The 15,430-nt window shown below is 37.2% G+C and overlaps 1 protein-coding gene across 1 annotated transcript in view; it reads left to right on the top strand.

Annotated features, from left to right (window-relative positions):
• Positions 1-15,430, top strand: part of CFAP43 (cilia and flagella associated protein 43) — a gene marked incomplete at both ends in the record, with an annotated part of 44,074 nt that overhangs the window by 183 nt on the left and 28,461 nt on the right. The window contains 5 exon segments of the mRNA XM_080348248.1: positions 3,034-3,287; positions 4,085-4,181; positions 6,990-7,157; positions 8,551-8,701; positions 13,413-13,563. Coding sequence (XP_080204374.1) covers positions 3,034-3,287; positions 4,085-4,181; positions 6,990-7,157; positions 8,551-8,701; positions 13,413-13,563 — 821 coding nt within the window.

The raw sequence follows: 15,430 nt of genomic DNA, 5'->3' as shown, positions 1-15,430 counted from the left end.
CGCCCCGCTCAGCCCGAATCAGCGCTGTACGGAGAACAGGGCAGGTGTAGCAGGGAGAGCAAGGGAGGCTGCTGTGCTGTGAATCAGTGTTAGGATGGCGGGGGAGAAAGAAGCACTTGCAGTGCAGCATACAACAGGGACTGAGCCTTTGGTGGATACGGGTGAAACTTGGGTTCTCCACCCTTACTACAGAGAGGCTCTGAAATGAGGAGTGAGCAACCCTGACTAGTTTTAAGCTGAGGCTTGATAAGTTGGTGAGAAGTTTGGCCTGAGTTGTTGCCCCTTCCTGTGTAGTGGTTCTGGCCTTGTGCAATCCTGATGAACTCCTGGAACATGTTGGGTTCTCTTTCTCAGTGCCTGGCCTTGTGAACCCATGCAGTTCAGGTCTGCCCATGACCACATCTCTCTTCTGCTTTACTCAGGCTGCTTCAACCTCTAGAATTTCCTTGGTTGTTCTGTACCTCCTAAACCTCACTGTCACTATCTTCTGCCATGGCTCTTAGTTTTCCTGGTATTGTAAGTCCTCACTTCTGCCTTTCTCTCTTAACCTGCACATCAGTGACTTTCAGATTTCCATTTTCCACAAATATAACCAACACTATGTATAGAACAACACTTTCAGAGCTCTTGGCAATCCAACAGTTTGCTTTTTAGTGCTGAACAAACAGGAGCCATTAAGTTAAGCCTTTCCTACCCCACCTTGTTTGAGACTTTCACAGCAATCAAGGATGTTTGGTCACTTTTTCTGTTGTGGGACAGATGTTTAAACTTCCTTGTCTGTTTTAAGTATTTCAGCTGTTTCATCAACATTTATGACCAATATGGGAGATATAGATCCTTAATTATAGGTACAGCACTTTTCAGTGGAAAGCGGATTAATTGTTCTAGTAATGGAAGAAACAGGCTACAGCCTTAACTGTTCTGATACTTGCAGAATAGAAAAATACCATCTGAAGTGTGTCATTGCTATTCAGGGCAGGTCCCTTCTGCAAAATGGTGTTACTTGGAAGAGCTGTGACCTAGCTTTTCTGCTTTGTGGAAACACCATTATGAAATGAAAATATTATGCAAAACTTAAAAATAATTTAAGCCCTTTGGAATGTGAAGCAATGCCAATTTCCATAAAACAGAATGCTTAAAGTTTCCATTTCTTATAAATTAATGTTATCAGCAGTAGTATGTATATCAGTTTTAGAAGAAAGTGACAAATTATTTTGCAGTGGTCAGTTGCAATTCTGTATTTTGTTTCTGCAGAAAACATGAAACTTTGACAAAATTCATGTTTTCGTAAAACTTGTTTTTCAGTGGCAAAATGCTCTGTAAGGTAATTTCCAAGCAACTCTAATTATTTTGCCCCATCTACATTGCATTAGCTGGCAAAGTTTATGACAAATGCTTGTGACACAATGCTTATACAAAACTGGAGACAGACACAGCATGGTAAACATGTGGGTGAGCTGTGGCTAATTACCTGACCTAGTGTGTACTGCACCAGTTATAGCTGATATCAGATAACAACCTAAATCCTTGTTCCTTTTAGCTTTTACTAGTTATAAGGATGATAAATTACACTGTCATCCCATTAATTTGTCCCTGCATAAATGTTTTCTAGGTTTCTTTTTACCCCCACAAACAGAAGTTAAAATGGTTCATTTCCACTGATTCAGATCTAGTGTTAGAGAAAAGCCTAGAGCTGGTCCTCTGAGCGTGTTCATAAAGGTCTGCTTATGTGCTGTGGCACTTCATACATCTTGTCTTTGTGTAAAAGGTCTGGAAAAAACATTTGTCAGCTGAAATTTCTCCTCTTTGTTGCTATGGCATTCAGTTCATCTGCACGAGCACGTAGTCAGTGTGCTCCCACTCCCCTCTGGCTACACTTACTCCTCTGGTGTGTAGCAGAAGAGGCCAAAAGCAGAAAATACTCCGAAAAGATAATGAGAAGTTATTGCTAGATATAAATATCTTAACGCTAGTCATTTAAAAATGTTCCTAACTATGAAGTGCTGAGGGTGTAGTACAATCTTCTAGCAGGAGTACAGGGGATCGGCAGCTGATCTGATCTTATGACTGACATGTGTTCATGAAAGGAGTGTAAAAATGCTGCTTGCAACCGCAGGGGACAAAGATCTCTTCCAGTCAAATGTGCTTATTTGGAAGAGGACATGGAAAGTTTCTGGATAGAAATTGGAAGGTGCCAACAGCTGTGCTGTACACAGAGGGAGTGTGGTACTTAACCGAAACTTTTCTGTCATGGAAATAGCCAGCTAAGCTGTGGCTTGGTCAGCCATCTTCACTTAATGGTAAATGCAAATCCCTTTTGTAAGAGGACCTTGCTGTTCATCCACACACTTTCTGAAAGGCAAAAATATCATCAGTTATGAATTTGTTGATAGATTGTAAGTTTGTAAGCTGACTCCTCTTCAGTAATTTATTTCGGTTCTTGTGTAGCACATCTTGTTTACATTGTGTAGCAAAAGTTTCACCATGTTAAGTTTTACCATGTTGAAGTACTAGTATCCTTAAAGCAGAACAGAACTTCTGGTTAGGTTCATATAAACACAAGTCATGCCTTTGTAGTTTTTATTTTATGGGAATGAGATGAACTATGCAAATATGAAAAGGTTAAGTAGACATAATTGGGTGCAAGGAATGGATTGTACCTGTGTACCTCTTTCATAATAAAGGTATACTCTGTTACTATGATGTCTGAAAACAAGAACAGAGCCTGTGAACTGGTTAACTTCATTTTTAGTTAAAACTGAAGGAAATATAAGCATCTCTTCACATTCCTGTGACAGTCCTTTTTGCTCCATCAGGGTAAGATTGACTATGTTTTTGGAAACACTGAACTAATGATTCATAATATTAAATCTTGAAGTTATTGTGGTCTTGCAACATTGGTATGAGAATGAGACTAACCTATCCCAAGCATCAGTTCAGTGTAACTTAAGCTACAACATACCCTTTATCACAGTATTTTGAGATATGTGTGTCTTTGGTTAATGTTATAACATTCAGTTGCTCTTTCTTAAGTTGGGTTCAGGGATTCCCAAAGAAGAACTTTGGCTTTATCAACAATCAAACTGTCTGCTACCCCTGTGGCAATTACATCCTCTTCCGGGACATTGAAACAAAGGAGACGACAGTGCTGCAGTGTCAGACTGGCCAGGTGGGAGCCTTTGCAGCGAATGCCAACAGACAAGTGGTGGCCTTTTCAGACCGGAAGCTGAATCCCATCATATATATCTACACTTTTCCAGAACTGAGTAAACTGGCAGAATTAAAAGGTAGTAATGTGGTAACCATCCCTGTCACCATTTCATTGAAACAATACTTAAATCCTCTAGCTTCTGAAGGATTTTTTTAGTAAGACTTGAAAAACAGTGTGACAGGAAACTTGTATCATGACAAGATGTGTGGAAAGCAGTGGGAGGAATTTTCCACTGCACTACTTTTAGTTAGGCTTAAGCTAAGGAATATGACAATATAGAATGGAGCTGTTTTAAAGAGAAAACTAATGGAATGAAATGGAATTCATTTTAGGAAAATACAGTCAGAATAACAAAAAAACCCCTCAGGCTGCAGTAGGCTCCCAAGCAGACTGCTGAAAGCCACATTGAGAAATCTAAGATGTGAGAGAAATGGGGGCTCTTGCAGTTAAAATTTGGAGCCTGGGATCCAATGTATATTTTTGCCTGCCTCATAAGATTTCTCTCCTTAGTTAAATTACTCAACCTATCCATGTTTGTTTCCTTACTGTTTAAATAAGGATCATACTACTTGCTTATTTCATGTGTATGAATAAAAGTATGACTGCAAAGGATGTTAGGGTATTTGAGGAAAAATACTTTACAGATTTAAGGTATTATTGAAAATTTTAAAAAATTCCAAGCAGTGATACATAGTGAACTTTTTAATGGTCAAATCAAAACAATAATCTGGAGTGAAGGAATCAGGAGCCTGAAGAATGTCTTTGAAAAGCTGGAAGTCAATATAGAGAAAACGAGAAGACTATTCTATCTGTGATAGTATACAGTAAAGTCCAGGGCAATTAAAGACCATTCTTTTTATTTTTACATTTCAGGTAATACTCAACTGGACTACACCTTACTTGCGTTTAGTTTCACAGGCCCATATCTAGCCAGTTACTCTTCAGTTCCAGAATTTGTTCTTTCAGTATGGTAAGAGTGAAAAAAAAGTTCTCTAATATCATTTATATTTAATTCATCGTTTTGCCTGTGTCTTAGCATAAATTAACAAATGTAGAATTCACTCTGGTTCCCTTCATTTCCTTTCTTCTTCTGCAAACTTTCATTGTCTGCAAACTTTCTGTACCAAATTTGCTGTTTATTTTCTAGCATTGGTAACCATGAGTCAAAATTATTATTACTTTGCTACAACTGTCATCTTTTTGTTTCGAAATTTTGTGGTTTTGGAGTACTTCTAAAGTCTTCGGTGTCAGTCAATTATCTGTTCACCCTTGGAATTTGAGTACCACGCTGTTTATGAAATAGCGTTGCCTGCTGAAAAGAGGAAAAGAGTTCTAAAGTCTATTTCTACTTTTTTGTCTCCCTGTTGTTCAGTGGTTCTCTTAATTACTTGTGCTTGATCTTAGTTCTGTCTGACAGTTTTGCTCAGCAATTACACTACCATGGCTCACTGGGTTAGATCATAATTATACTGCTCATTGTCATGAAAAGAAATATTATATAATACAATGCAGATATAGAAAGGGAGAATATTTATTTTTAAAACATTGTTCTGTAAAAATATAATCTTGCTCTTATCTCCATTGTCAGCAAGTCCCTGTTTACACTGGAGTCTGAGCACTTCTTCAAAACAGATAGGGAGGGTGGAGTAGGAGGCAGGCAAGCAAGGACATGCAAGGAATATTCTGTATACTCCTGATTTAAATGTGACCTTTCTTGTACAATAATTAGGGAAGAGTCAGAAACTCCTGTAACTTCAGAATTTTAGTAATGACAGTAAACACCATTGCAGATGCGTCTTCTTTATCCCTTGTGAAGAAGAATGTTTGTTGTGAGCTCTGATTGTAGCCAGTAGTTCAGGAAGGATGTCTCTCTGTATGTCACAGTAGAAGCCAACAAGAGAGCCCTGCTGGCCTGAAAAGCTTATGTGTTGTCACATAGAGCAGAAACAACACACATGGTCTAATGTGTTCATTGTGTGCACTTAAACAAAACCTCACCATATTGAAAGACTTCTCTAGATTGTTCTTAAAAATGGAAATGTGTAGAAATGTTTAAATGCTTCACAGTAGTGGCAATTTCCAAGGCCAAACAATTTAAACCTATTTAAATCAGCATGAATGTTACGATCAGCAGCTAATTGTGACAAAAGAACCATTCTAGATTCCAGTCAGAAAGAATTCAGTAACAAAACAGAGTTACCTTACAGTATTAAACTTAGAATTTATAACAAATTGAACAGAGGATTGTGAATTTAGTGTGAGATTAGGACCTTCATTTTTGCACTTGGATTACATTGTGCATTCATTGTAGAAATGTGTGTGTACAGATAAAAGAAATCTCAATGTTTAGGCTTCTTAATGTGTGATTGCAATCACAGTTCCTGTATTTTAAGCAGATACTTTGGAATCAGAAGTATAAGAGATGATGTGAAAGTTATGTCAGTCTCAAAATATAGAAAGGTTATGGATAATTAAAAGCTGCCTTTCATCTGAGATGTTTTATCCCTAGATATTTATCCTTTTTTGTTCAAAGGAGAGGCTTAATGCCAGATTATTTTTCAGATACACGTACCATATAGTTTCAGATCTTAACAAATTATCTTCTATGAGAGTCTTGGCACTATCTGTTAGGTATGAGATGAGAACACGCTGACAGATCTTTAGAGCGAGCGCTACACTGATATCTCTAAAGTCAGAACTGCAGCTTACAGCTTTCTGAAATTTTAATGAGAGTTACCGTGCATGTGTGAGTACTTCTCTTTTTTTGCACATGCTATCAGTATTCACCATTGTCTTGCATCCTTATCTATTTCTGTGAGTGAAGTTATTGTAGGCCAGAACAAAAGGATTATACTAAGTCCATTTACAGCAGTGTATGCATTTTAGTTTTATTTTTTTTCCTCTCAGCAGTAATGACAAATACTAAAGTTATAAGTGTTATTTGGATTAACGGTCAGATATATTGTCTAAGACATAAAAAAAAAATTCAAAACCATTTTCTTCAAATGATGTTAATCAGTTCTTGGATAGCACCTAAGAATGCAAATGCAGTGAAGAATTTATCTGGATAACAGAGAAATCTGCAAATTAGATAGTGAGAACATAGGTTACAGTGGACAAAGGAAAATCAGTGGAAAGCAGATTCCCAGGCTTGTGTCAGCTATATGTAACAGCCCCACACAAATTCTGCTCCCTTTTGTGTTCAAGTTAGTTAATGCAGCCACAGCTTGTATGTCTGCATTCACAACACAATTACTGTATTACCTAAGTAATTCACCCATAGATAATCACAAGCTGACTGTGTTTTATTTCCTAACTACAATACCTTCCAGCTGCAAGCCTGCAAACATAGCCATTATTTTAGGGATTGGAAAAGCAAGGCTGATGTCTGGGGTGCTGAAGAGTTAATTGTTTGGGCCCATTCATGTCACTGATGGGACTGATGAAAAAAAATCCATGTCTCTTGACTCTGTTGGTCTTTTCAGAAAAGGAAGTGCATGATAGTTTTTCTAAAATTTCAGTGTTCAAAATTATTTTACTCTTCAATCTCTTTTTTCTTTTGGTAGCAGAACTAATTATATGTGTGGCTAATTAATGACCTTCTTTTCATTCTCAAGAGGACCGAACTTGTTTGACAGCAGAAATTTTTTATCAGTGATGACATATTTGTTTTCCAGTCTTGATCTTGAATGTCAGTCATAATCACATCCAGATATTTGGCTTGAATCATTTTGACTTATTTAATAGATTTTATTTTCTTTTACTCTTCTTAATACAGGAACTGGAAAGAAAATCTCCTCCTGTGCAGTGAGTCTCAGCCAGGGGTAACCGCAACCTCTCTAAGTTTTAACCCTATGAATTGGCAACAACTGTGTCTTGTTAGTAAGAGCTCTGTTACTATTTGGCTTATTGAAAGGAGTAATGACGAACATCTCCTTAAGCAAAAGTAAGCGGAGCACCCTTCAAGTTAAGAGAAAGATCTAGAAGTATATTTCAATAACTAAAACTAGCCTACATCTGTTCGCAAAGAATTTAATCCAATTTAGTTCACCTAGCAATTGCAACCAGTAATTGCTTAATCACAACCAGTGTGAATCTGTCTAGTCAATCAAGTGAATTGAACTTAGGATTTTGTTTCTTGGCACTCACATGTTCAGAGTATGCACATCATTAAGCTAATACTAATCAGCTGCTTTGGCAGCCTCTATCGAAAGTTGTATGACTGAACTAAGGTAGTGCCTAGACTGCTTTCCTGCAAGTGGCCATGTTGAGCATTACTTTTGCACTTATGAAACCACCAAATTTGGATCAAGTTGCTTCATAGTTAGCATAGTTAAACCATATGCTGTTGTAATCACAAATTGTACCAAAAGCAATATCAGTTTTCTGTGTTATTTCCAGCTTGTGCGGCCAGTTTAAAGGTCCAGAGGGCATGGCTTGGTGAATGCAATGCACTTAGTACAACCAACATATTATAGAATTTATTTTTGCTAAAGTGTTTGTTATATTATGTACCATTCAAGTTAGAGTCCTTGAAATATAATATCTAAGCTGTTTCAGTGACAGCTATTCTACAATTCTCAAGTGTGTTTCATCTTGTTAACTGCAAATATAACCAACATATTGCCATTGACACAGTTATGCTAGTAAAAATATAGACAAGACCTTAATTTGAAATCTGAAGAGAATATTGAAGGGTTTTTTTGCCTTTCGTCATTATACAGTACACATGTGAAAATACATATACACTCCTTTTTTCTCACTTTTCATTCCATTCAGTAGAGGTTAAACCTCCACTGAGAATAGTGTATTTTACATATATTTTTCCAAGTTATAAATCAACATAGTTTGTAAACTATAGAATCCTCAAGTCCTGCATTGTAACAACCACTCATACCAATTACAAGAGTGCAACAGGCAAATACTACAAGTAATTTTTCATCATCATTAAGCTTTCTCCAGATAAACTTAAGCATGAATCCTCACAGCATATGCAAGTTAGGTGTGTGACTTTATTAATCCTGGTTAATAAGGAAACAGCAACATAGAGTAGTTTTTTTTTTTACAAGGCAACAAGAAAATACACTGAGCTAGAACGTGGCAATCCGTTTCTGCCAGTTAGGAACATTCCTCTTGTGTTGTAGAATTACTATTACTTTTCAGTGAAATGGAATGTGCCATGTAGAATGATTGTCTACAACAATCTTCCATTACTCTTGCAGAGTAATGGAACTTAACTGAGTTGGTGTCTCAAAGTTTTGAAAACATGCTTCTCAGTTTTGTGTCAGCATTTACTATTCATAATGTCTTCTCAGACAGTGTCTCTTGCTTTTTCACAGCCCTGTGAAACTGCCCGATGAACACGGGTCCGTGAATCCTCATGAAGAGCTGTTTTTCCCAGTTTCTCATAGTGAAGATCGATACTATGGCCCAGATTTGCCAGTTTCAGCCATTGCTGGACTGGTAGGAGATGAAGCAGAAACATTCATGGTAGCTATTGCTTTTTTTTTTTTTTCTCCTTTCTACTATTCCAAGTTGTTGTGGTTTTTATGCAAATAGGTGTTAATAAATTAATAATTTTAATGTCTGCTCAACAGGTACAACCCAGTAAATAGATCAGTTGTCTCAACAACATTTTTAAAATCCATTCTGATGGGAGACTTACAAGGCATGGTGCTGCTGCACAGTGCAGTACAATGTAGAGACTTCTGACACTGGTCCTAGCATAGTAATATATCTGTGCAGCGGAAGTACTAATCTATATCTCAGAAGCAGCATAAACACATCAGCATTTAAGCATGCCCAAAGTAATACGAGCTGCTGAAACCTTGAAAGCCTATTCTCCTGCTGATAGTAACCTTCGGGTATCCTTACATCCCTTTGGGATTTGTTTTCTTCTTGATTCTGAAAGTGTTTCACACTATGGAAACATTGAAGGCTTTATTCCAGACAGCAACCTCTGCTTCTGAAATGCATTTAAATATCAATGTCAATGTTGGATCTGCCCATTTGTCTCACTTGTATTTGATCATTTACTTGTTAGCCTCCCTTGAGATGCTTCTTTTGAGATGCTTCAAAAGTATTCACATTTTGTTTGAAAATTACTTTCACCTGACTACCAACTACAACCGTCTGCCAGTGTGAAAACATTTAACTTGCAAATCTGGGATTCTCTTCTAAAATTAAGACCATCAATTTCTATTTGGTAACTTGTGATAGATATGAGACACCAAAACTAGCATGTGTAAGATGACACTGGCATTATACTGCATCTTTTCAAGGGACAAATGTGAGTTCTGTATTATCAAATTAGTATACCACAGGTTTCTGCCACAAACTTCTCTTATAAAGCAGAAAAAAAAAAATAAAACCAGGAAATTATGCTTTCCTGACCTCATCCTCTTTTCACAGCTTCATGCATTCAGATTCACAGAGGTTTTAACTGTGTGACTGCTGATGCTCTTGGTTTCTGGGACAATTGATAGCTACAAACAAACATCCTCCACTGACTCTAATTACACATGAGCTGCTTATATTTCAGATCACTTAGAATATGGAAAATGAAGATAATATATGCTCATCAGGGGCATTGCCTTTTTCTTCTGCCTTGCTGCCTCTTACGTGCAGATGATGAACTGCAAAAAAATACTTTATTCTTTAGCCTGTGAAGTAAATTGCAAGGGATATTGGGGAAAAAAACAACTGCCATATTAGGGCTGTGAGGCTTCATAGAATTTGTCTGTCATTGAATGGATTTTATTCCATTCAGGAATGGTAGGTTCTTGAGCTTGCAGAACCATGCAGTGAACTTTTCCACATGGACATGTTGGTGCTTTCAACCACACTAGACACCACTATGGGGTCTTTGCATTCCCAACTACTTTCAGAAAAATCTGTATTTCTTCTTAGTACCTCCAAGGTGATTGTGTTCTCCTTATACAGAAATATTTCTGGAGTAAGAGTAGATTGTCTTTGACAAATATTTCCTTTTCTTTCAAATTGCATGGTAAATATTTTGATACTTATTTACTGTCCAAGTTCCTTAGATGAGTGTATTTTGGTTGTGAATATTGACAAAATAATGAACATTAGGTTATTTAGCAATACAGGGTTTTTGCAGGAATGCAAGCTGTTATTGTTCCCTTTGCTGTTGTGGTGGTATATAATTTCGTATGTACTAAATTGTGAGGTGCTACATGCACAGTTTAGCACTAGGAGGCACTGAGTCAATTCCTGGCATCTTTTTGCCTTTCTCAAGACTATGATAAGTGAGTAATTTTTTGCAGGACCTGCATTTTTTGTGCCTTACTTCACTGATTCTCCCTTCCATGCATGCCTGTGCACATATGCTCCATCTCTAACCTAGCAGAAAAACTGAGCCACTACTAAATCTTGTAACCTCCCACACTGCAGGCAGAACTACACACGTCTTGTCAGGTTAAGCACCCCCTTCGAGCACCCCAACGTGGAACATATGGCTTTAGCAAAGCAATTCTTGCACAAGTTGGTCAGAATATACTTGATAGAGAAGATGCTTCTTTGAAATATTGTTTTATCATGACCCTTCAAAAGGTGCCTAATGCAGCCACTTTGAGAGAGATTGAAATGACTGAACTTGCTGAGCTCCTCAGATATCCAGATGTCTTTGGACTACAGTTGCTGTAATGGACCAGGCTGTCCAAAATAGAAGTGCTGTAACAACCATTCCTCACCGTCTTTATCAACTGACACCCTGCTGCAGCAGGTGTATCAATGGTTATTGTTGCGAATAATTTGTATACCATTACACATGTCCATGAGCAGTTAAGTGACTCTGGCCTAAAAATTGTGCCTTGACATTTGTAGATACCTTGGAGTTATTTTTCTCTCTACTATCATCAGTACTTTTTTAATTAGTAAGAGACAAGCTGCTTCTCCTGTGGTGGTTAATGAGTTTCGTTCAGTTGAATGCACTGGGAATAGTATCATGGCTTAATGAAGCTCTCTCCATCTCTGCAGAATTTGGCAGAAGGATTTTTGTTCTTTATCACTAAATCTGAGTTGGCTGAAATGGATGTTTTTCATGTTGATGTAAGCATCTAAAGTGGAGAATTATTTATTTAGACTGCTATTTAAAGGAGTTGTCCTCAGCTTGTCCATGGTCCTTGAAGGCTGTAGCCCACTCCTAAGGAATGTACGAGATGCAAGTAAGAAAAGTGAGCTCATTGCCAGGGTACTTGTTTTCTCCTTTGAAATGTGTTGGGCTTCCATACTCTAGAAGATGCTGGGGCCGGGGATGTACCAAAGTGTAACCACAGCGGGGCAGCAGAGGGAAAAGAATTGAAAAGTTCTACAACTTTCAATCCTTTTCTTGCATTAGAATGATTTAGTTTTGTTTCAATATTTCTTACAGCTGGGGCCTGTTTTCTAAATATGCTTTACCATGACAAGTCCATTTGATTCCACTTCATCCCCAGTACCAATTTTATTCCACTGTCTTTTTATAAAACTTTTCATGACAAGGATCCATCCTGGATATTTTTTCCCTGAAGAGGTTCCACTCAAAAGGGAGAGAAGTTCAAAAGAAGCTGGCATTATTATTATTATTATTATTATTATGCACCTCTGTGCCAATGCACAGTTCAAGAAGCATCCTGGTTTGAGATTTACATAATCTCATTCTTGGATTAGCATATTTTATCTGTTTTATGTGTGAAGACAGTATGTAAATGACAGCAGGTACAAAAGAATATTGCGGTAGTTGCCTTTATACAGGAAGCTTCTGATTCAAAGTATTTCAGTGACAACCTTCCCAAAGATTTGTGATGTTCAAGCCTCATAAAATCAGTGAAAATGCCTATATTAAAAGTTTCTCTGAATGATGTAAAGCCCCATTTGTCATAGATTTATTACTGCTAGTCCCATTTGATTTATAAAGTGAGTGTTAATATACTTTATTTCTCTAATATTTTCCCCTGAGAAATTCAGAATGCTTTGTAAGCATAAAAAAGGAGTAAGTTACTTACCCAGAATGACATAGCAAGTCCTTGTCATATTTTACTAATGAAATTCAGGTACTTGTAAATTTCTGTCCTGTGTTTTCATCACAAGTCCATCCATATTTCCTCTTTTTATGGAAACTTTAGTGACACAGCAGGTGTTTTACAGAATTATAGTCTCTTTTTTTTTGATCTATAGTATTGTCTAGTGTTCCTCACCACTTCTGGTGACATACATGCTTCTTCCAATCTTCTCTTTTAAATGTTCTCCCAAGGTTTTCTTGTGTTTTGTTCCCCTCTCCCTTCTCCTGAATTCTCTTCAACCTGGTTCTTTCTATCATGATATTTATATGACCCCTATTACTGTTGTATCTGAGCAGGTCACTGTCTTTAATAATATTTGGTGGAGAAGTTCTGTGCTTTGTGTTATATGGATGAAGGATTTATGAGATTTAGTGAAATGAAATTCAAGGCACATGGGAAGTCTGGCAGGGATATTTCTAGAATTAATTTGCAGATGACACAAAGGTTGACAGAGCTGTTTTACAGAGCAATTTGGATTATATGATAAGATAAACTATTCAAACAAAATGTATTTTAATAGTGCCAAGTATGCAAGACCACATGTGCAGGTTATGTCTACTAAGTGGAAGACTATTCTGAAAAGCAGTTTGAAAAGCATTTGTCAGGGTGAAGGCCATAGTGGGTAAACATTTCAATTTGGGCTTCCAATGCTATTCTGACATTAAAAAAAAAAAAAATCTAGGGGCTTAGTGTATTGAATTTTATCATAATTTTATCATTGAAAAAACTGGGAGATGACCTTGGTATTGTGGGTCAAGATCTTTGCAAGGTTAGGGAAGATACTGGAGGGATTCCCAAGCAAGAGGACAAACCTGTAACAGATTCAAGTGCTGGAGAATTAATCCAGAAAAATTAAATTTTTAAAATATATAGTTTTAAAACAAAATCACAGTCATTTTATCAAGTTTCTAGGTAGGGAGCTGCATTCTCCACCACTATCTCACATCATAGACTTTCCTTTAAAATGTTCTTGCTTCTCAAGTTACTGGCCTCAGTGAAGGCATGACTGAATAAAATAAGGCTGATGTTATACAACTGGTCAGACTCTATAAGATTTTTTTTTTTGTCTTAAAATGTGTGTAATTCTTGTACAGATACTTGTCAATTGTTCATTGACCTTGTTTATCTTTGTGCTTAAGCCTAGAAATTATATTAAGCCTGCAGTGCATCCTACTGCCCACTGCTGGACTGGAACCTCAGAAGTTTACGTGAGCTGTGAAGAAGGATATATTTTGACAATTAATGCTGAGACATACAATGTTTCTGTTCTCCAACAAAAACCTTTACCTGGTAAGAAATAGCTGCATTGTGTGTTTTATTCAAGTAGGGAGGGAAGTGTATAGGTGAAAGCTTTTTTTGCTTTCTTCTATTGTGTACCCTACAGAAGTTGTAAAGCTATACTGTAGAGCCATATTTCTTTTATTAGTATGATTAACATTTGAGAATGTGTTTTGAACTTCTGTGTGGGTTTCTTTAGCACCCAATAATTGGCTTTCATTTTTCTTTGGAAAAAAAGGAGAAAAAGCTCTAACTAGATCAAAACTGACAAAACGAACAATAGTTCCAGAAACCCAGATCTTGCTAACCAGCTCTACTACATTAACATTAAACTATTAATATACCAGCTATATACAGTCTTTTTACTATTAGTTAAGTACCAATAATTTATTTTATTTTGCATTAAATACTGGACTGTCCTCATTTGGTGTGTTAGATAATGTTAGAACACATCTTTGAAGACTCACGATAAGTCTTAAGACAACAAAACTGAATTTAATGTACTGTTGCTTAATAGAATTCCAGCTATTACATAAACTATTTTCTAATGAAAACAAGGTTGTAAAGACTATCAGACCTTACCGCAGAAAGTGTAAAGCACAGAGAGTGAACAGAAGACGTCTTTGGCTTCAAACAAAGACATCTGCTTTTAATTTATTCTAGAATGGGAGGATTCAGTATATATACCTCAGATTGATGGCAACTTGCCAAGGTGATTTGTCTGCCTTATATATATTTCCACTTGTCTTTTTTTGTGGGGATCTGTGGCAAGCTGGTGACTGACTAAAGTTTTCTGGCAAGAGCAGCCCATTCCACACCTTCTCTTTTCTGGGAATCCTGAGGTCTCTCCCCTGCTACATGCCACGTGCTGCCCTGTGTGCACATTCCAAGGGCTCCCAAGACAGAGGATGGTGAGATGCAGCCAGCATCAAGTGTTCTGGCAACGTCAACTTGTACCCTGTCATCCTTTACAGGGATGGAAGGTGTCAGTCCTACTGTGCATGTGGAGCTCACTAGTTCAGTGAGGAGTACTGGAATCTGCTTCTCCCTGACACTAGAACTGGGTGATATCCTGTTGTAGACCAGCATAGAACTGTTTCTTTAATAAACATGGAATCAGTGTTAATGGACAGGCTGGTGTTAAGCTTGTTTTCTTATTTTGCCATGTAATACATTATCTTTCAAGCTGCAACGAGTATCCCTGACTTTCCCAAAGTACTGTATCTCTGTTCAGTTTTGATAGTTACCACAGAAATGAAAGCTGCTCTTAAAAACCCAGCGAAGCGGCATTCTTTCTCTGCTTTTGAAATTATTAGAGTTTTAAGTTTACCAAATCAGGAGTTGGAAATCATCAAAAATTAAAAAGCTGAGGTGTGACCATAAAAGTTTTTGCCTGTTTAGTAGAAGACAACAAGAATATTTGCCATTCGAGCTTTTCGTTGGCCTGTATATTTTTCTTTGAGTCCTCTGTCCTAAAACTGTGTAACACAATTGTCTGTATTCATATTGTACTGAAGCTTCTGCTTAATTTAAAACCTACTGCAGAATGTTTAAGTGCATGTCCACCTTAAGGCACATGAGAAATTCCTGTTATGCTGTTGCAAACAGCATCATAAGCAGCCCCAACATTCCACTTGGGCAATTTTTTCAGACTGGCTGAAGATTTTTTGGTAAGTAAAAAAAAAGTTTAAAAAACGTGGTTAGAAATAACAATAGCAGAACTTAGCACTAGAAGATACATAAATCTGCATCTGTACACTCTCTGTGCCAAGAAGTGTGATCTCCCTTTTACAGCTGTAAGCTGAATCACAGAAAGACTGTGCCTGCTTAGTTGCATAAATTATAGAAATGGTGGAGATTGGGGAAGAACACACATTTT

This window comes from Nesoenas mayeri (assembly GCF_963082525.1).
Source record: "Nesoenas mayeri genome assembly, chromosome: 7".
NCBI classification, from domain to species: domain Eukaryota; kingdom Metazoa; phylum Chordata; class Aves; order Columbiformes; family Columbidae; genus Nesoenas; species Nesoenas mayeri.
The sequence above is the reverse complement of the archived record's forward strand: the minus strand, read 5'-3'. Positions and strand labels throughout refer to the sequence as shown.